The 21661-nt window shown below is 43.9% G+C and overlaps 1 protein-coding gene across 5 annotated transcripts in view; it reads left to right on the top strand.

Annotated features, from left to right (window-relative positions):
• Window positions 1-21661, top strand: part of NCKAP5 (NCK associated protein 5) — a 941115-nt gene that overhangs the window by 883859 nt on the left and 35595 nt on the right. For 3 of the 5 annotated variants that reach the window (XM_087856956.1, XM_087856989.1, XM_087856931.1), the window contains one exon: window positions 2597-2733. In XM_087856956.1, the coding sequence (XP_087713082.1) occupies window positions 2597-2733 (137 nt within the window). Of the gene's footprint in view, window positions 1-2596; window positions 2734-5748; window positions 20043-21661 lie in introns of those variants that run through there. The other 2 variants (XM_087857057.1, XM_045783206.2) reach the window with 2 other exon arrangements.

The raw sequence follows: 21661 nt of genomic DNA, 5'->3' as shown, positions 1-21661 counted from the left end.
AAGAGGTCAGTCAGTGACCTCTGCCTGATGGGAATGTGGAGGAGTGAAAATCCCTGTATGTCCTCAAACAAAAAGTAAAAAGACACGTGTTAAACATCATCTGCTCTTAGTATTACGGTACGGGACATACACACACGGAAATAAGCGCATAAGCCCAGGTCTATGTATGGACATACAAACTGATGAAGAAAAAAAATAACGCACACACAACCTACACATAGGATTTTGTCTTTTAAAACCTAACTCTGAATATAGACCAGTTTAGGCCTGAGACATATTGTTTGCCCCCTAACCAGAACTGTATGTCTTCTGACATAGTGCTGTCCTGCTCAAATATATTTGTGTTGAACTATTAAAAACTTAGTTTGATATATCGGCGGTAGATGGTGCATCAAATGCAACAGAGTGGAATGAGCGTCCTCACTGAGACGCACCGCCCTTCGCCACAGTCAGTTGAAAACAAGCTTCTGTGATTAAAGACAGGACCAGGCTAAGGGCCAGAGTTTTTTCATTGTTCTCTCAAGATTAAAAATATTTATTGCAGGGCAGGATGACGCCAGATAATTTTTACTTGACCAGCTTATGCTGCATTTATGACATGCGTAAGTATCTGAACTAGAACTCTAAAGACTCTCTTTTATGATTTGATGACGAGAAAGGAGCCACAAGTAGAAATTATACTGTCGGCTTTTGAGAAATTAGAAAAGAAGACTTTTAATTAAATATCTTCGAATAAATGTGATGAAGCTATTCCCACGGCTGAGTTCTTCATACAACAATGCTAACTACCATGAATGTTTCATCACAAACTTCTGCTCATTCCAAGCCAAGGCTACATTTTAGAAGGCTGTAATGCATATTATTTTTTAAATAAATGCATTGTTAATTAATGACACAGCCTCCAGAGATTCAGGGGCGAAATCTTAGTTATAGATTATGTGCTCCATGCTTGAATAGTCACATGTGTGACCTCAATTCAGCGGCGGGCTGCCGAGTAGACTTCATGATTAAACACTGTCATTATAACAAATTGAATAGAAACCACAAGCCTTGAATTGCTTCATAAGAAGGGGATTGGAAGGAGATTGTTCTGATCTTGCTGCTAATATTCACCGTGCTGGTTTTTGGAGGTTTGTGTCTTAATTAAATTGTCATGAAGGGTTATTAAAAAAAAAAAAGGAATATATGGTAGAGAGTGAGGTCAACAGAACAGAACCCCTGGGTATTTTTGTGTCCCCCACCCCGCAACTTCTTGTCTACCAAATGATGGCGTCGCTGTGGTCCAGAGGCAGGCCCGCCTTTCTAAGGCTGCTCTTTTCTCTGTGGCCATTGGCGACTCACTTGAAAAATCAGGGAATGAAGGACTGGCTGGAACAAAAAGGAAAGTGAGGTTATTCCCACTTCAAGGAGTCCCTTCCTGTTTCATGCGTGTATTTCAATTGGATTTTCACTTATCCGCATAATCAAAAATAGAAGTAACTGTACAAGTCTCACAGTGCTGATGAAAATACAGTGACTTCGCTTCTGCTCACAAGCAAAATGCTATTGAGAGGCTCTCACAGCATGTCCTGTTGGTAATCACTGAGGCTGGAGGAAAATAACAGCGATTCTCCTTTCTGGCATGAGGAAGGAATTCACTCTGCAGGTTAATCTACTATTAAGGGTGATGGGGGAACTTTCTTTAATCGTTCCCTGCTAATTACACCCTTACTGCTCAAAGTGTGATCCATAGGCTAGCATCATCAGGATCGCCCTGGAGCTTTTCGGAAATGCAGAATCACAGACCCACACTCTAGACCTCCTGATTCAGACGCTGCAATTTAACAAAAGCTGAGCTGATGCGTCTGCACATAAAAGCTCACGAGTGCTGCCCTGCAAGATCTTTAAGAGCACAGTTGCCCAGGGCACATTCAGAGTGCACTGGAATGACCTTAATGGGAATTCTAGGAAAATAAGGGTTCCCTGCCCAAGTATGTTTGGGAAGGGCTTTTTTTTTTTTTTAATTTTTCACTTTATTATCACAAGTTAAGCTCAAAAGAAACATGGGGGAAAGGTCTCTCCTTTTGAAATCAGGCAACCCAACACTCTCAGAATATACTTATTCTCTAAATAGGAATCCTCATAAAAGACCTGGAAAAGACTTCTCTCTAGATTTATAGTATTGTCTTCAGAATAGGGCGTATTATTTAGGGCTTCCAATTCAAATCCTTTCTTTGGACATTCTGACAATTTTCAATAGTGCAATGAAGGCTCTGAGAAGTGCTCCCAAAAGGAAACCTGTTTATTATTTGATGGTTAACACTATTTGAGAGTAATCGATGTTTCCCAAAGGGTTTGCTCGCTGATCCCTTCCTAACATGAAAAGTCTGTCAACGTTTTGTGGAAAAGTTTGCCTTCAGCTCTCCAAGATGGACATCCTCGATAGATACACGTGACTATGCAGTGATGTTTACAGGGGACAGAATGTTGGGATACCCAGCTTTGATCGTATTGGGACCTTTTTTATTATTTCTGAATGCCTCCCTGCCTTCCCTCCCTAAGCTTGTAAAGAGTTGAAGGAAGCAGATTGTGATTTCCTCTACATTCTCTCGTTTAGGAAAAATCAATTCCCAAAAGCAGAATGAAGCAGAACCAAGGCCTCAGACCTGCTCGTCATTTGAATATCCTGAAAACACAATCGCAAGTGAGCAGCTTCCAGACTGGCGGGGTGAAGACCCCACAGCTGAGACCCAGGTAAGGGGGAGGCTGACAGGAGGCGGACACTCTCCACCTGTTGCTCCTGATGGTGAAAACTGACCTCCTTAAACACTTTGACGACAGATTCAATTTTTGAATCAAATTTGTCTTTGGCTCCGTGAATAAGAACTAAGGCCCAAGGCTCAGCTTTTTTCCTGCATTATGAAGGAACACCGTGGGTTGTTGGGAGGAATTAAAATGCTTCCACAGATCTGCCCCTAGATTCTTGAGGCCTGGCTGCTTTGCCCAGATTAGATGGTACAGAATGGGCACTCACTTTCCCAGGCCATCAGAGCACCATTGAGAGTGATTTAGTAATACTTGTTCATCATGTTATTCTTACTTTAACCTTTGCCTCGTTCCTAGGAGACAGGTAAAGGAGGTATAACTGTACCCCAAAGTAGCCAGATGCCTTGCCAGTGTCAGTGAGACATGCGTCTCTTCATCCTCTACGGTTTTTGCTATGAGATCTTCGTCCGCCTTGACATGGCACACATAGGCCTCCTTACGTGCGATTGGACCTAGGAAGTTGCTCAGGGCACAGGGACATTTCTGTCATTCCTCAGGGTTACTTGGTATTCCTTCCTATGCTTTCTCCTGTTTACCCCTTCCAGCGAGTTACCTGGGCCATATTCAGCCTGTCCACTATTTCTCAGCTCGTCCTGGGGCCGGCCCCCTTCAGGCTCTTTGTTGGCACCTGGCAGTGAGACGGGTGGGAAGGAGAGCGTATGGATCAGTTCCCAGAGCTTCCCTGCCCTTCCTTAACTCTTCTCACTCCTGCTGCCCTTGTCTCTTCCTGTCCTGGCATTAGGAGCCCCCATGGCTACGTCTTCTAGAGTTTCTACCAACTACGATGAGAAGATACCCAGATTAGCCCACATCTGGGGTCCCCCACAGCCAGCGAGACCGAACCTTCTTTCAGCCTTCAGCACCTCAGTATGGGGTCGTAGACAAGTAGGGAAAGAAATTCTCAGGGCCCACAGCCTCAACTTACAACAGAGAACACAGCTCTGGGGAGATGCTGGACCCTATTCAGGGTCCACACTCGGGAGTCGGGACTAGAACTCAGCCCGCTGAATTCCATGTCTGACCCTTGGAATGGCGGCTCTCTAAGGCACGAGCCTAAGAGGCAAAAGAGCGAACCAGTGTACTCCAGCATGCCTTAGACAGAAAAATGTTAAGACTCCTCCAGAACAGTGGTTCCCAAACGTGAGTGGCCATCGGAACCACCCGGAGGGCTACACATGCGTGCAGCCATGTCCGATTTGGTACTGATGAGTTGAGGTCCAAACATTTCTGACAAATTCCAGGTGATGCCGATGCTTCTGGGCCACAGAAAATACTTTGAGAAGCACTGTTCCAAGGACTCTGTGCTTGTTCTGGGAACTGGAGAGTTGAGAAAACCCTAAAGACACCCAGAGTCAGAGGGGAAATTGTTCAAAAACAACAGGTGGCAACAATGGCAAAGGGGTTGAGGCAAATCCAAGAAAGTAAAAGTAATAATAATAGTAACAACAATCCCAGTAACTGAATGCTGGCCAGGTGAGAGCTGTCCCGCTACATGTGATGGCAGGATAGTCCTCACCCAGCGTACGTGCCCAGCAGCACAGACACCTCTCCGGGGTTCTCTCCCTCATCATCCTGCCCCAGCTCTGCCCACTGGAAAGCTTGCTCTGATTTGAAAGAGTCACTGCTATGGCTTGGAACTTAGAAGCCTGCTTTGCTGACTGCAGGGGGCGAAAGTTGGAAGCAAGAGTTAGCCTACATTTCTAGCACCCCGCACAGTGCCTGGTTCCATTAGTGTTTGCTGAACAGAGGGTTGAAAAAATTCATCTCCTCCTACCGCAGAAAGTGTTACTGGGGCTGTACTAGAACTCCAGACATGGCACCCCCCTACCGCCCCAGCCTGGAGACTCATCATCCTTCACGGACATCACCCTTGCTGGACTAGCAGGGTCCCTCTTACTGAATTCTGTACCCCCAGAGCCTCACACTCCTCCTAGCAGAGAATAGGCACTCCATAAACATTTGTTGAGTGGGGGAATGAATGAGTCAATGAATAAAGGAATGAGTAGCTGCTTGAACTTACAACTCCAGATGAGGGGGTTTACATCCTAAAATGTGTTTTTATAATTTCCAACTGAATGACACCCTCTCAAACAGAGTTTAGAGCCCCATCCCCTATACATCTATACCTAAACTGTCTAGGATGGGTGGGGAATACTAGCTTCTAAAGGGCAGCCTGCAAACCTAAAAGACATTCTTTTATAATTCTATACACAGAATTGCAATCCTTGATCTAGTATTCTGATTCTGTGCACAAAGGGGGAAACTGTTTATACAGCATCGACCAACTCAGCAATTCGTGACGGGGCCTTATCGCCACACCAGTGACGACTCGAGGTTTCAGGCTGTGTGTGCCTGTGAGCAAGAGGAGAGACTGAGTCCCTCAACCATGAACTTGCAGTCGATTCGAGGATTATATAGGGTTAGCAGTTGCGTACTTTCCTAAAGGCTCCTGTCCTTTCAAGGGATAGAAGGAAATCATAAATTAGGCAAGCATTTATTCTTTTGTTCTCAAGGTTGATTTTTTCCATACCCTCTGATACTTGAAAGCCAATGATTAGATCAGTTAAACAAATAAGCCATTAGGCTTCGAACAGCAGCTCATAATAGGCACTTGAGAAAAATAAGACCCCATAAAGAAGTGTACAAAATGCAGAGCGGGTAGCTGTGAGGACTGTCCTGCGCCTGGGACAATGGCAGAGTGGTCAATGGCTTCATTATCGCAGCCCTGCTTCTGCAGCTCCGGTAATTGGTAGACTGTGCCAGCTCCGCGTGCGGCAGATAGGTAGACAGGAAGAGCAGAGCTGTTCTTGGGGGTGGGGCGGTGCAATGGGATTCTGCGCGCACAGTAAGAGCCCACGATGAACTGTGTCCCAGCCTCACAGGATGTTCTGCCCCATTTCGGCTTGCGTGAATAATCTTAATGGTCTCGTATTACTTATTTAGGACAAGGGACCCAGAATGTGTGCGTACTCTGCCAGTGGTGGCAGTGATAGTGACAGTGACCTGGACTATGGAAATAATGGTTTTGGAGCTGGAAGGGGCAAGGTAGTGAAAGCAATGAAGAGCGCCACCCAAGGTAACTTAACGGGAGCACCTGGACATCCAGGGCTCCTCTCTCTGCGGCAAGCTGCTGATTTTGCCTTTCCCTGTACTCTGCCTCCACCCCACCCCTGCCTTTACATCTTAGCCCCGCATCTCTCCTGAGATCTAATTTTCTGGTATGTACAGAAGATTGTCTATGCGCATCAATTTGTTTTCTGGTATAATCTTCATGACATTTCAGTGCAGTCTGTAAGGATTTTATTTCCAAATCTGGCATCTCCCAAAAAGTCTCCAATTGAGTTATCTCAGTAATGAAGGAATGACTAGAAAGATAACTTTGTTCTTAATTACATCCTCTGGCACGTTAAATCGTCCAGTGAGCCATGGATGGAGTCTTCCAGGCTTTTTGCAAATATCGTGCTGTGTAGCTCTGCACCTGTGAGCCATGCCGTTATGAACAGGTCTGTTTATGAAGTTCAGACTCGCTCACTGTATGTTCCTTTTGAATCAGAATTGGCAGTAGAAAAACCATCATCCCAAGGCATTTAAAAATGCGTGTATTCAGATGGCTTTCCCTTACAGCTACAGGAGGACAGATGAACCCCTGATACAAAACGGGATCTGGGGTCTACTTTCCTTCTAGTCTACTGGATTGTCAGAAATATTTCAGTGATGCAATGGAGAATCATTTTGTTCATACTAGTCGACTTTGTTTCAAATACTAATTTAGCAATTATATGATGAAAACATGACTGTTTTTGAAAACAAGACTGATCTATTGCTTTAGGGAAAATGTAGCAACCATGCGTGTTTCCAGTTTTCCAAGAGTCTTGGCACAGGGACTTATGGGGGTAAGAATAGCCATTAGCCGGAGCCTCCACTTTGTTAATTGCTTCCTGCAAGTTATCAGAGAAGCAGGACTAAGGGTGAAATCATACAAAGGCTTACCAAGAAAAAAATGATAAATACCCCCAGGCATTGTAGTTCGATTGGTGTCCCCATTGGCTCTCTGTGGTTTGTCAGCACCCCTCTGGTTATGGCAAAGAAAGGGGGGGGGTCATTGTCACAGGACTGCCCAGTGAAGACACCAAGGGCCAGGCCAGTTGTTGGTCCAGTTCTTCCTTTGAACTTACTGTGGGTCCGCGGTGACTAATTTCACCTCGTTGACCTTCAGCTGCTTCATCCAAGAGCGATTTCCAGGGCTTCTTCCAGCTCTAAAACTCCATTTATTTATTGAACAAATATTTATGGCAAGCATCCTCTGGACCAGCTTTCCAGCAGTAAGTAACTGGACAGATGTCCCTGCTGGAGAGTAAACAACAGATATGATTAACTAGTAAATGTCTATCATTTGTTGAAAAGAGATGAGTGCTGTGAAAAAGACAAGGTGAAGCAGGGTAGGGGATGGGAGGGCAGGACTGCTGGTGGGGGGCGGGGTTAACATTTTAAAAAGCAGTCTAAACAAGTCTCACTGAGAAGGTGGTGTTTGAGATTGGCAGGAGGAGAGGGAGTGAACCAGGAAGGTATCTGGGGGGAGAGCATGCTCAGCAGAGGGAACAGAAGCCTGGAGGCAGGAGCAGCAGGAGGCCAGTGTGGTTGTGGCCAGAGCACTTTGGAAGGGGGAGGGCAGAGGAGGTCAGACAAGCAAAAGGAGCCAGAGCTCATCAGGGCTCGCTCGCCATTCCAAGGACTTTGCTAGACATGCATGGGAGCCTTTGGATGACTTTGAGCAGAGAAGAGGCATAACCGAAGATGTTCCCAAAGGATCTCTCTGGCTACCATGTTGTGAAGACTGAAGGAGCCAGATCAGCTCAGAGGCTATTCGAGTCACCCAAGCAAGAGATGTTTAGTGGCTGGGGCAGGGTGGTCTCAGTGAAAGGAGGAGTGAGCAGCACTGGCCAGTACCAGAGCCACGAGCCACATGTGGCCCATAAACACTTGAAATGTGGCTAGTACAAGCAAGGAACAGAATTTTTACATTTAATTTTTGCTGTTTTCTTAAGATTCTCACTTGGTCCATTCCTTTTTTTCTCTATTTTATTATTTTTTTATCTTAGTTAAGTTCAACTTAAATATCGATAGCCACACATGCCATATACAACACGGAGTGAGAATGGTCTGATTCCAGATCTAATTAAAAAGACAACATAATTTACTGATAGATTAGAGGGTGGGGGCAAAGGAAATCGCCGAGTCTAGGGTGACTCCAAGGTTCGGGTCCTGGAAGGGACAGCGTTCTGCTGACTGAAGTGGGGAAGGCTGGGGTCGGAGCTGGGGCGGCATCTCGGACATGCTCAGTGCGAGCCACCTGTGGAGCAGGTGGGGTGGTTAAGGAGGCCGTAGGTGGGAGTGTTGATAGAGAAATAACCCCATCCTCCAGAGTTTACAGGTCAGGGAGAAAAGAAAGAGCTGGCAAAGGAGACTCAGCAGGAGCCAGCAGGAAGGGAGGAGGAGAGCGGGGGGAGCGTGGTGTCTTAGGGGCTAGATGAAGAAGGATGTTGGGAGCGAAGGGGGAATTCCATGATTCCATATGTGGCTTGTTACTAAAAAGAGGGATACAATCTTCGTATTCCGTGGTCCGGTCTCTGGGGTGGAGAGAAGGAAGTGGGAAAGGGGAGGAGGGATGGTCCAAAGGCAATTTGAAAACATCTTGAAAAAGGAAACAACCCAAACTGTGTCAATGAACAAGGGCTGGAATGTGAAAGAACTTACTTTAGGGTTCACATTTTAACATTGCTCTGTTTAAATGAGTCGTGCAAAACAATCAGGAATAAACATTAGGGCATGGCCGGGGAACCTGGTGAACAGTGAACTTGTTCCTTTAACTTTTCTTTTTGCTCTTTTTGCAAATGGCAGTGAGTCTTAGCCCGAGATGTTTTCTCAATATACTCACTTTGTTCATGCTGTTCCCTCGAACCAGAGCAAATCCCTGTTTGAGAGGAGGGGCTCCTTCCATTCTGTTGCCCCAGCCTCTGGGCGAATGGTGCTTCTTTGGATAAGAAGCCGAGGGCTAGGTAGACTAACTCTGGAAGCAGCACCGCCAGCAAGAAGGTGCTTTTCCTCCAGCCAGGCACCTGCCCTCTGCTTTTAATAGTGAACTTTTTGCCAGAGCTCTGTCATCCGCACACCCTGACCGAGCCGGCAGCAGCTCAGCCCTGGCTGATGACAGCCCTGCCAGGAAGAAAGAACGTGTGCAGACAGCCGGCATGGCTGTGGGCGCCTGCTGGCTTCCAACAAACCCTAGGAAGGGGCAGGTAGGGTGGACACAGCAGCATGAACTTTGTAAATGCTGGCAAAATGGATCTGAAAAGAAATAGAAGTGATTCAGAGAAAAACACTACAAGGAGTACGTGTCCTGGGTGTGTGGTTGAGATGTCCTTCCCTGCCCGGGGAAGTCACCATTTTGCCTGGCTTTCATCACATGCACCTGTGAAAGTGATTCCCCCTCCCCCCGCAACCCAGTAACACGATTTTGTAATAGAGGTCCCCACCCTGCAGAATGGAGTTGCTGGTGGATCTGGAAACCTTACTGGATGTTCTCCAAGGTAGCTGTCCTTTCTCAAACACGCCCTCTCTCCCTGGCTCCTTGAAATTTCCCGCAGGTAGAGAAGGGCAGTTGATGGTGGCAATCTGTCCCTCCATGGCTTATAGGAAATGCACGGTTAGGGACCTCTGCCTGTCACCCCATGCTGTCCCCGCCACCCCCTTCCCCAGGCCACTGCTCAGTCATTAGCCACAGCATGCCCGGGGAGGGGAGGGGGTGGCTTTCCTTTCAAACAGAGTGTCCTGTGACCCCACATTCCCTGGTTTCTTCTGCCCACTTGCTCCTTTGAATCACACTGAATGTAGCCAACGAAACCTACTTTCCAAAACCCTGCCTACGGGCTCATAAAGCACTAAAGTAAAAACATGTCTTTTCTTTCAAGGTTAGTTTCTTTAGCTTAACTTTGAAATATGTTTGAAAAGTCTACGTTGTTAGCACCAAGTGGCAGGAGCAGGATTTAGGAGCTGGGTAGGTGGCCCAGCGGGTGAGGTTTCAAACAAAAGTAATTTTGTGGCTTTGTTTCCACAGAGCTGCCCACTCTGATTTGCCAAGCTGGGCATAACAAACATTCCCGCCTCTCTCCTACACGCAGGGCCTTGGAGAAGGCATGAGCAAGGGACAGAGGTGGAAGGGGAAGGGGAGAGGCAGCAAGCCATTGGCAGAATGTTGGATGAGTCAAGACCCAGGGAGTTGAATAGTGGAGCTCCAATCTCTGGATGAAGGGAGGCCAGGGGAGTTTCACCCCTGGCTGAACATGCTGGACCTGACCGGTAAAAAGCCAAATAACACACCTTAGCCAATGCATGTCTCCCAAGCTTCTGACTCATCTTCCAGGCTACCCACCACTATCACCAACCCCACCAGGTACCTCAAAGGCAAAAGTCCAAACAGACTCCTCTCTCTTTCTCTCTAGAAGTCTCTACCTCCCAGGTTCTCTGTCTCAACTGGCAGTCTCTCCATTCTTTGAGGAATATAGTCTGTGAAGCTAGTTTGCCTTAACTCTTGCTTCTCTCACCTTCCACATTCTGGCAGTCCTGAGCTCCTGCTGGCTTCCCTCCCGTGTACTTCTTGAACATTCCCTCTTTCTAGCCCCTCCACCAGTGGTCCAGCACTGCCTTCATGGGTTTACACAGCCCACTGCCTCTCTTTGCTCCTTGCCCACTGCCAGTCCCATCCCCCCCGCCAAATGCGTCATCCCCACTGCCACCAAAGTGCAGCGTCCTATCATGTTGTACCTTTTGCTGGAAACTCTTCAAGGACTCTCCATTCCATTACCCACAGACAAAACCCAATCTCCTCCTCTACAAGGTTCACAGAGCCCATCTTGGCCTCGCCCTTCTGATTTTATCTTTTTCCGTTTCCTATTTTAAACTTTATGTGTCATCAGAATGCTCCCTTCTGTCCTGAATACAGGATGCTGTTAGGGTCTTCCCTACCTTTGCTCTTGTGGTCTCACTTCCTGGAATGTCCTTCATACCAACACCTTTCTTCTCGAACGTTCATGTAGCTCCTACTTAGTCTTTAAGATTCAGTTCAGACTTCACCTCCTCCGTGGTGGAAGTCTCCGCAGATGTTCCTCCAGCCGCCATGCCCAAATTACTCTTCCTTGTCTGTTCTTCTATAATACTTGAATTTATTTCTGCCACTCGTCACTTGAGATTATACTTATTTCTGTGCATGTTCAGCTCTCTCACTAAAGCCAGGTTTGCTCCTCGTTCATGTTCTGCACTTAGCACGGGGCCTGGTACACCATATGTGTTTAATAAATGTTAAACAACATCATAAATATGGAATAAAATTGTAACTAACTCACAGAGCTGCTTAAGGCCTTGTTTAGCTCCTCACACACACATCCTTCATCCATTTGGACCTTTCCTTGTCCAGAGATAGAAAGACCCAGAGCGGCTACCTTGAGCAGAGGCTGTGCTAGAGAAAGCAACGAATCCATTTTCCCATTTTTCTCAAGGGTGCAGACTTTTAGTTTACTCTTCAGTGATGATTCTTCATGGGTGCTGTGGAGGCCTGTTAAAAATCTTTTACATTTTTTTTTTTCTTTTCAATGGCTCTGTGCACCCTGGCTTGATTTTCATAATGTCTGCCCCAGTTTAGGAATTCTTGTCACAGAGAGTTATTCTTATTGATGAAAACGCATCATACCCTTGAGATCTGAAAGAGACAAATCAAGAGCAAGAATCTTTGTTCTTACCATATTTGTTCTTTGAAAATGTCCACGTTGGACTGGTCAGTAGAACAATGAGATTGGCAAAAGAATAAAAGCAAAGAAGAGAGGGGTGCCTGGGTGGCGCAGTCGTTAAGCGTCTGCCTTCGGCTCAGGGTGTGATCCCGGCATTCCGGGATCGAGCCCCACATCGGGCTCCTCCGCTGGGAGCCTTCTTCTTCCTCTCCCACTCCTCTGCTGTGTTCCCTCTCTCGCTGGCTGTCTCTCTGTCACATAAATAAATAAAATCTTAAAAAAAAAAAGCGAAGAAGAGAATTGACCTCTAAACGAGTTCATTTTGGTTTATTCACCACTCGCTCAGTGTCCACGCCAGCACTGGACACCGGGGGTTGAGGCCAGGTTAGTGACATAGCCCTGCTCCCTGGATGCTTCTAATCAGACCTGCACCTGAAGCTCCACCTGGGCGAGAAGATAATCGGGTACCCCACACAGTGTGATCTGCTGCCCAAGGCCATACGGTGGGCTCCTCAGGGTAAGGAAGCCACATGGATACTTCTTTTCAGTTTTCATAAATCTCGTTCTCCCAATCAAAGCCCACTGGGGTCCAAAGGTCACATTTTTGAACTCACTTTCAAGAGCACCCCCTCCTTCCTTGAGCCCCAAACCCTCAAAATGCAGGGTCAAATAAGTAAAGCTTCAGGACCAGGGTCCCGCAGCCACCTGGTGGCGCTCATCTAATCAAGCTCTAATTTCCCGAACAAGAAGTACATTTTCTTCCTTTGAAGGTGATTACATTCAACAAATTACAAAGAGCGAGGGCCAGTGAGTTAAAAACAATTGGTTTTGCAGTAATTAGGAAAACACAAGGAAATGATGACTGTGGGACAATAGTAAAAGGGACCCTGAAGGGTAACAGCTCTAGCTCCTGGTTAATTCCTCAGCTTGAATATTCAGAGATTCACAACTAATTATGCAGAGATGATGAATTTTAAAAACGCTGCCACCCGGCCTTCCCAGGGCCATGGACTTTGGCTATTAATAGAGCAATCAGATTTTGCTATTTTATCGAAAATTCACACAAAGTTGCATCTATTTTAAAGCATTCATCTGGCATATGACTTAAAGATGACAAATCTCTGTAATGTGCAAAATCAGCATTAGGTTAAACGAAATCCAAACTCATTATAATCACTCCCAAGTTCCCCCAGAGAAATCTCTTGTTTAAAATGGACACTCCAGGTAAGAGTTATCCTTAGTCCTTCCTGGAACTTCACTCTTATTAGGTCATTTTCAAGATTTGCTTTATTTTTGACAAGCTCATCCCAACTCAAGGTAAATGGACACAGGCAATAAAACACAGGGGATTCATCTCCCAGCAATAAACTGTCCCAGGTGACAAATGAAAAGTACTGACCATGACAAGCTGGCCGCTCTGAGACCCTTACGGTAACCAGGGTCTCGAGTTTCTTTCTGTCACCTTCTGTCCACCATGAGAAAACCCACAGCCCTTTCAGCTGTTTGGATGGGATTTGCAGTATGCTGAGATTTGGGGGTTTCAGTGGGGAGAAGTGTCATGCACAATAGTAAAACAAAACAAACAAACAACCCCACTAGCTTCTGAAAATCACGTGGTGAAAAGGTAACCATCGGGAAAAAAACAAAAACAAAAAAACCCACTGTGCCTTCAGACAGGCTTGAAACTGGAGGCTGCGATGTGACCTGCATTTAATTATTGAAGCTGCATATTGGGAGGCCCTTAAGAAAGCAAATGTCATGATGGACAGAATGAGTTTACCCTCCTGTCGAAAGAGCAGTGTGCCGTGGCGAGGCCGTCGCTCAATTAAATTGGACTGCGGGATATGGAGGAGAGGGAGGCCAAGTCTGGGACCCTAATGAGACATTTTGGAGGGAAGAGATGCCCCCCTGGAGTTTGTCACTCTTTGATGGACGTTCTCCACCCCCCATCATTACGATAACACCCCCAGTGCTACCTCTCCAGTTTGAATGTGTGGTAGCCCGAAACATTTAAACCCCAGCATGCAAAGCAGAATTGCAAAGTAAAAACCAAATCCCTGGTAGTTGTGGAATATGCAGGGGGAGCAAATAATACTTAATGCTGTGCAAATTAGCCGTCTTTGGCTGCCAGGGCAAAAAGAAAACAGTGCAAAGGATCTGAAACTAAATATATAAGCAGCAAATTGCATGATGCATCATTTGGGAAACTGTGTGTCCTCTCAGCCTCCCACGGGGAAGCAGAAGGGAGTGTCGCTTGCTAGTACTCCAAGACAGCCCCATGAGTGTGTCTAAGGATGACTCTTTTGTAGAGAGTTTCCCGTAATCCAAGTAATAGCTTGTGTGTTCCCAAGGTCCTATGTGGCCCAGTGGCTCTCAAGCAGGATGGTTGTGGCCCCAGGAGACATTTGGCAATCTCTGGAAACATCTGGGGTTTTCATACACAGAGGTGGGCAGTCTCCTATCTGATATGTGGAGCCCGTGGAGATTGCTAAACATTCTGTAACGCACAGGGCAGCCCCCAATAACAAAGCATTATCCCGCACAAAATGTCAACAATACCGAGAAGAAGCCAAGAGAAGATTACCCTTTAGGCATCAGAAATGTTCATTGAGAGGGACAAGCTGTCAAATATTTGTGCCAAGATATGACAGCAGCCAAATCCCTCTGCCTGCCCAGCAGGCACCCCAGGCTTGGCCCAGCACCTAATTGGGTGGTTAAAATGCCCTTCCTCCAAGGGGTTTGAAAAGGAAGTTCATGCTTCCGCCTGGGCCTTTCACACTTGGCTGTTGATCCCGTTCCCAGCACCTTAGTCGGAGTGTGTTAGGGAGACACTGACTGCAGAAAATGGTAACACAGAGCATAGATTATTTGAGGCTGCTACACATTAAATCTCTTATTAGTATTTCATTTCTGTCTCTCTTAGAGAACATGTGCCCTGAGGAGGCGGAAATCCTTTACAGACTTGAAAGTAACCGGAGGACAGTTAATCCTCACACTGCTCTAGTGAATTAGGTAAATTGCAATTAGATGAAAAATGAAGAAAAAAACATAGTCAACAGGTGTTTGAGTTTCCTTGGGGACCTTTGAGTTTCATTTTTGGCTGAAAAGCACATAGTGACATTTGGAAAGGGCCTCTTGCCAGAATTCTTCCCTCTGAATGGTTAAGACTCAGAAGATTAACATAAATCTCAGGATTAAAAATGCTGGGGTCAATAGAAGAAGCCCTGTTAAAGAAATGGGGTAAGTAGGAAAAAGAAGGGTCTTAGTATTCAGAAGTAACTCTTTCTGGAAGTAATTATTATAGTGTGCAAAACAAGGATGCAGTGTGCAAACCTTTGAGGTATGAGGGGAAAGGAGATGAATATATTCTAAGTATTTAGAGGGTTTTGTTCTCAAACTTCAGGGATAAAGAAAGGGGTCATTTCTCATGTTCTTCCATCCTAACTGCCCCTCCTCAACCAGCCGAAAACCTAGAAACATACACATACTGTACAACCAAGCAGATGAGCTCAGGAAAAACAAAAACGGAAACAAACAGCGTTCCTTCCCAAGCAGCAACCAGGAAAAAATATCAAGCATCATGCAGTGAATCACACAACTGGCTGCTCTATGAACCTCTTGGAACCTAGAAACCAAAAGCCGTGGTCATTTGGCTGGAAGTGTTGGGCATGCCCATAATCAGGACTTAGGACACCTGGGTTCTAGGTCAGGCTCTGCAAACAGACTTGGTGATCCTGGATGAGCAGTGTTGACCTTTCTGAGCCTTGGTTCTGTATGCCACATGATGCCCGCCTTGCCTTCCTCTCCCAGACTAGTTCAGATGGGACATCAGATGTCACAAGGCTTCCAATATGCAGAGTGCTAAATAAATATGAGCAGTATTATGTTAAATGGGTTAAAAGAAAGAATAATTCCTGGAATTTAAGGTTGAAGATATCGGAGGAGGGAGTGGGGAGCACAGAGACCTTATAAACCACAGGCCAAAATAATGGGAAGCTAAAGCCTCCACAAGGTAAACCTCTCTCGTGAATTAGCCAACATTATACAGTTGCATTAAGGGAAATATCATATTATCTTTATCTGTTGTTAAAATTCAGTAGAAGTGAGGAAGAAGTGATTTAAACTTCCCTGAAACAAGCCAAGCAGCATTCTCCTTCCTTATGATTTATTTTCACAGTAAGTAGCAATATCCCAAGCTATCACTCAGCACCATTGTTTTCAGATTCAATTACATGGAATCAGAAACATGGTGAGGCTAGATCAGGTGGGAGAAAGTCCCATTTTTAATTAGACCAGGAATTTGATTATAAATGAATAAATCAGCCCACTCTTTAAGGAATTTAATTAGAGAAGGAGGCAGCATCCATTCCATAGTATTGGCCAAGCTTCTCTCCATCTTGTGCGGGCAGAGAAAGCTGGTGGTTGGTGCCCAGATTCCCTTAAAGGGTGTTTTCTTCCACTCTTTTCTTTTTCACTTTTTTTTTTCTTAATCTTTCCTTCATCTTGATTTGTTTGGCCCATCCTGTGCTATAATATGTCATCTCGACCCTTTTCATCTTGGGATGTCCCTTCTCCCAGAAACAGTCATGTACCTTCCTGAGCTTAGCTAGGATTTGGTAGAAGGAAATATTGATCTATAGAATCAATATTTTTAGGGAAAGCCCAAAGCTGCACTGACATCATTCACTGCACCACATGCCCATGAAATCTTTGAGAGGTGCGGAATGTCTCAAATACTCGACTGAAAGCAAGCAGGTGTCTTCTTGGACCATAACTGACTTACTGATCTGGAGCAAGCCTCTCCCCTTCACTCTCTCAGCCTGTGTTGAGCTAGGGTATCTTTCAATTCCCCCCTCCCCCCCCCGCCCCCTCCTGATGTTCTATCACTGAGCACAAATGCTGCAGTCACTTGGTCGTCAAGCTTCACGCTTCAAGTCAAGTCTCTGCTATTTACAGAAGTTCTTGCAGTTTCCCTCAGCTATCATTTTTCAAAATTTGATCTTACTGTTTTGATCACAAAAGTTCCTGCCCAATCTCTGTGGCTCCAGCCCCATACAGGGCAACCATTTTTATTAGTTTCTTATTTATCCTCCCAGTCTTTGTGCATGCCAAACAAATGCAGGTGAATATTTCATGTTCAGAAGGAAGTTACCTATCTACACCGTTCAGCAACCTGTTTGGTGTTGTTTGCTTCCACCTAACAATATCTCCTGGAGACCATTCTATGTTCAGTACATGAAAGACTTCCCATGTTCTTTTGCACAGCTATCTTGTGTGGCTGTGCCGTAATTAATTTAACTAGTCCTCCATGAAATAGATGCCCAAATTGGACTGGACTGTTGAGTGAAAGAGTGGATGTATCCTCAGGGGAGTTGTGCTGTTTTCATATCTACTTGCAGTGATTGACGTTTCTGGTCCCCCAAAGCATCACCTACAAAGTCAAGGTTAAATTTTTGTGTCCTGTCAATCTTACACAGGAGAAATGATTTTCCAGTGTGATTTGAATTTGATGTATCTTATTAAGAGTAAGGTTGAGAAATTTTGTTTAAAACTATTAAAATGTCATTTGTATTTCTATTTCTGTAAATCATCTGCTTGTGACCTTTGCCCAATTTTCTATTGAGTTGCAAGTCTCTTTTCATCTCAATTCCAAAGAGCTTTTCAATGTTTAGAGATATTATTCTTTGTTTATAATACAAACTAAGCGTTCTTGGTTTTTCATTTGCTTGTGACATCACATATGATGTTCTTTGCAGTGTAGAAGATTTTCTTTTCATATGGTCAGACTTTTGTTTTATTTTTGTTTTGTTTTTGTTTTATGACAAAACCTTTCCCACTCCAAAGTTATGGGGGGAGGAATAATCCTCATTATTTCCTCTCATACCCATATGATTTGGAATTTTGTCCTCACATATGGATCTAACTTCTTAATTTGACTATCCAGTTGTTCTAAGTCAGTTTTATTTTAAAGGAATAATTTAGCAAAGGAAAAATTGATCGGTTTCTTTTATGACCATCTGTGAGGGGAACAATTTGATAACTAGGTAAAACAGAAAGATCTCAGTTTCTTCCACTATAATGATTTAACTAGCCAGCCTGAGCCTTTCATCCCCATATTCTGGAGTTTGCTGTGTTAGTCATTTCACCATCAGGCCTAATTAGTGAGAAAGGATCATGGGACCCCATGTCCAGAAAAAGGAATGTTTGTTTTCAAGAGCCTTCTGGGTGATTCATAGAGTGCACTGTCTTTCCATTACCGGAAGATCTTTGAAGTACTTATGTTGTAGGCCCGAACATGTGTAAGAGAAGGAAGTTAAATATGCAAGAGAAGGATCTTAGGCCAATTAGACAGTGAAATATCTCCTTTGGTTATGATTATACGTAGACTCAGTACTTGTTAGAAACTCACCATGAATCATCACTAAGTTAAGTGCTGTGGGTAATAGAGAAGAAGCATGAGACGTGGTCCTCCCCACACGGAGCTTCAAATCTACTTGTAGAGAGAAGTTAGAAACTTGCTATATATGAACCCCTATGTTCATAGAAGCATTATTTACAATAGCCAACATATGGAAACAACCAAATGTCCATCAGTAGATAAATGAGTAAGAAGATGTGGTATAGATACACAGTGGAATATGGCTCAGCCATAAAAAAGAATGGATCTTTCCATTTGTGACAACATAGATGGACCTATAGGGTATCATGCTAAGTGAAATAAGTCCAAGAAAAACAAATACCAAAGGACTTCACTTGCAGGTGGAATCTAAAAAACAAAACAAACAAAACAAAATGGACTCACAGATACGGGAAGCAAACTGTCGGTTACCAGAATGGCTAGGGGTTGGAAGGTAGGTGAGATAGGTGAAGGGAAGTAAATATGCAAACTACCAGTTATAAAATAAGTCATGGGGGTGTAACAACACTTATCATGGGAATCATTTAGTAATGTGTAAAAATACTGAATCAGTATGTTGTACACCTGAAACTTATAGGATATTGTATGAAAATTATACTTTGATTTTTTTTAAAAATCCACTGATAAGACCATCTTCATTGAAATAAGTTCCCAAAAGAATGGTACAGAGACCCCTACCCCTATCCATGCCCGCCTGTCCCCTCTCATAACTCTTTCTCTGTGACCTTACATCATGAGCTGTCATTGGGTCTTATTTCTCTATGTCAAATGAAGACTTCTGCTGCCATTTCAAGTGGAGTAGATCATTTCAAAGTCAGAACTCTAGATTTAGGCTTATATCCCTCCTCTGTGATTCCATGGTACTTTAGTCTACCATGACCATCAAATTGCTATTATCCTCGTCTGTCTCCCCTGCTTGTTTCTTAATGGTGGGAATTGTGACCTTTTATACTGAATCTCTAGCACATGCAAGAGCTTACTGAATGTTTATTGAAGGGCTGGGTAACTGAATGGTCTATGTGTTTGAGATTGAGTGCCAACAGGGTTACCAGCAAAAGAAATAAAGTAGTCAATGTATCTTCTAGGGTGAGCCTTGAAGAATCAAGTTTGAGCGGCATAAAGGAGAAGAGAATTTCTCCTATGGAAAAGTGAGTGAATTGGGAAATGAAGGGACGGTCAGAAGAGGGCAGTGACTTGCAGTGACTGCCAGCCTTCCCCCTCGGCAGTTAGCAGAACAGAAGGACATATGGTTTTATGAGTGTAAATTATAATATAAAGGTAGTGCCAACTGGCAATGGTTGTGATCTGTGTATGCCAGTGAGTCTGAAAGGTGAGCAGAAGACCAGCACATAACACGGATGATGAACAGGCTTGGATTTGCCATGGCTCTTCCCAGAATCTGCCCTTAAATTTGAATCTGTCCTACAGCCTTTGCTGAAAACAACAAACAAAAAACTTGCCTCCCTCTCTTTCTACTTCTTCTTCCCATTTCTAATAACCTGGAGATTTTGTGTTGGAAGAGAACTTCTAAATTCTCTTGTCTGTCTTCCTTCTCACTGGAATGTGAGTTCCATTAGGGCAGAGAGTATTGTTTTGTGCCATAGGCTCATAATTCCTGGCATTCAATGGATATTTATTTGATGAATGAGTGAGTGAGTGAGTGAATGAACCTTCCTCATCCTATCCTTATTCAGCCTCTGCTTGGATTCCCGCATTGGTGGGTAATCTGGGTATGCACCATTTTACAAATGAGATTATTCTATTGGGAAAAACCTCTAATTGTTAAAACTCTTTTTTTTAATTGAGTTTTTCTATACCATACACTGGTGAGGGAAGAGGAAAGGAGACTCTGTCTACCATTTGGGTTGTACAGTATTACATAAGTGGGGAAAATCCATCCATTGATGGATTGTGAATAAAGACTATGCTCAGCATTCAGGAGAACAACATGAAATCCAAAATTCTCTTTGGTATATAACTTAGCATTTTCTGAGATAGGGAAGGGAGGAAGGAAGGAAAGAAGGAAGGAAGGAAGGAAGGAAGGAAGGAAGGAAGGAAGGAAGGAAGGAAGGGAGGAAGGGGAAGGGGACGGGAAGGGAAAGGGGAAGGGGAAGAGAAAGGAAAGAGGAAGGAAGGAAGGGAGGGAGGGAGGGAGGGAAGAAGGAAGGAAGGAAATAAAGAAGGAAGGGAGGGAGGAAGGAATAGGTCAATCAGATATACTAGAAAAATATTCATGGATTCTTTTGAGTCAGAAAATTTTGAATTACTGTTCATAATGTGTGGTATCACTGAGTTTCTCTGAGCTTCAGTTTCTCATCCATCAAATAATAATAATACCTAATTGCAGGATTTTAATGAGACAGTATATGCAACATACCTTTCTGAAAGGTACCCTTTCAATGGAGGCTATTGTTATTATTATAAATTAATTTACCAAGGAAGACTCAGTGAGGTGTAGCTCTGGTGTGGAGCAGTGAGAGAAACCTGAAAGGTGATCAACCCAGATACTTTCCTAGTACCTAAAATATAGTAATGGAAGGTTTTCAGAGAGAGAAGGAAAGCACATAGTGGAACGGGGGATCCTTATTCTAGGACCTCCTGGACTCACCCCTTTATTATTGAACAGCACTCATGTGTTTCTGGACATTAAAGCAACACAAGGACTGAATATTTTGTTTTGTTTAGTGTTACATCACCAGTGCCTAGAATAGTGCCTGGTACACAGGAAACAGTTGGTAAATATTAGTCAAATGTATGAAAGGCATTGGCCCTGAAATAAGTCATTCTCTTCACTAAAAACCCAAAGCATAAATGAACAAATTTTCCGGTACCTTTCTCAAAAGGAAAAAAAAAATCTTTGAAAAATTATCATTTCAGTGCCATAAAATGTCTCTTTAGTTCTCCTTGGAGTGCAAAGTTCACACACATAATACAGTTAAATTACAAATGTTATTCAGTATAATACCAGTTGGATCATAAGATGAATGAAATTATGGGCTAAAACAGCTCCTTAAGCTCTGCATTTGTTGAAGAAGAAAAAGCAAAACGAGTTTAATTCCTTGGTCCCAGAGCAAGATGATATTTAGCCTGGATAATGCTCCTGGATTTACAACTAACTATGTTAAATTATACTTTTCCTTTTTTTTTCCCCCATTCTTTAAATCGACTGCTAAAATGTGCCATGATGCTGAGCATTATCTTTGAAAAGAAACTTGATAATGATTTAGGGGGAGGGAGGAGTGTTCTACCTTTTCAGAACACTATCCCTTGAGTCTAAGGACACCTGTTTCTAGAGTTACATTTAAAAGGAAGGTTGATATGAGATTCTCTGAAAAGCATGTATGCTTCTAGAAGAAAGAATCTCCAGTCAGTGTTGAATTGAAGTGGTAATGATAGCCATTCTTGTCTTGTTGCTGGTTTTTAAAGGAGTTAATTCCAAAGTTTCACCATTTAGGATGATGGTGTTCATTGTAAATTTTTGTTGTTTTTATTTTTTAGTAGATTAACTTCATCAGGTTAGAGACATTTTCTTTTAATACTAGTTAACTAAGAAGGTTTTTTTTATTTAATCATGCATTCATGTTGATTTTTTATCAGAAAGTATATCTGCATTTATTTGGATGACCATATGGTTTTTATCACTAATCTCTTAATTACG

This window comes from Ursus americanus, chromosome 1 (assembly GCF_024610735.1).
Source record: "Ursus americanus isolate L20-20 chromosome 1, mUrsAme1.1.p, whole genome shotgun sequence".
NCBI classification, from domain to species: Eukaryota; Metazoa; Chordata; class Mammalia; order Carnivora; family Ursidae; genus Ursus; species Ursus americanus.
Note: the sequence above shows the minus strand (reverse complement) of the source record. Positions and strands in the feature narration are given on the sequence as shown.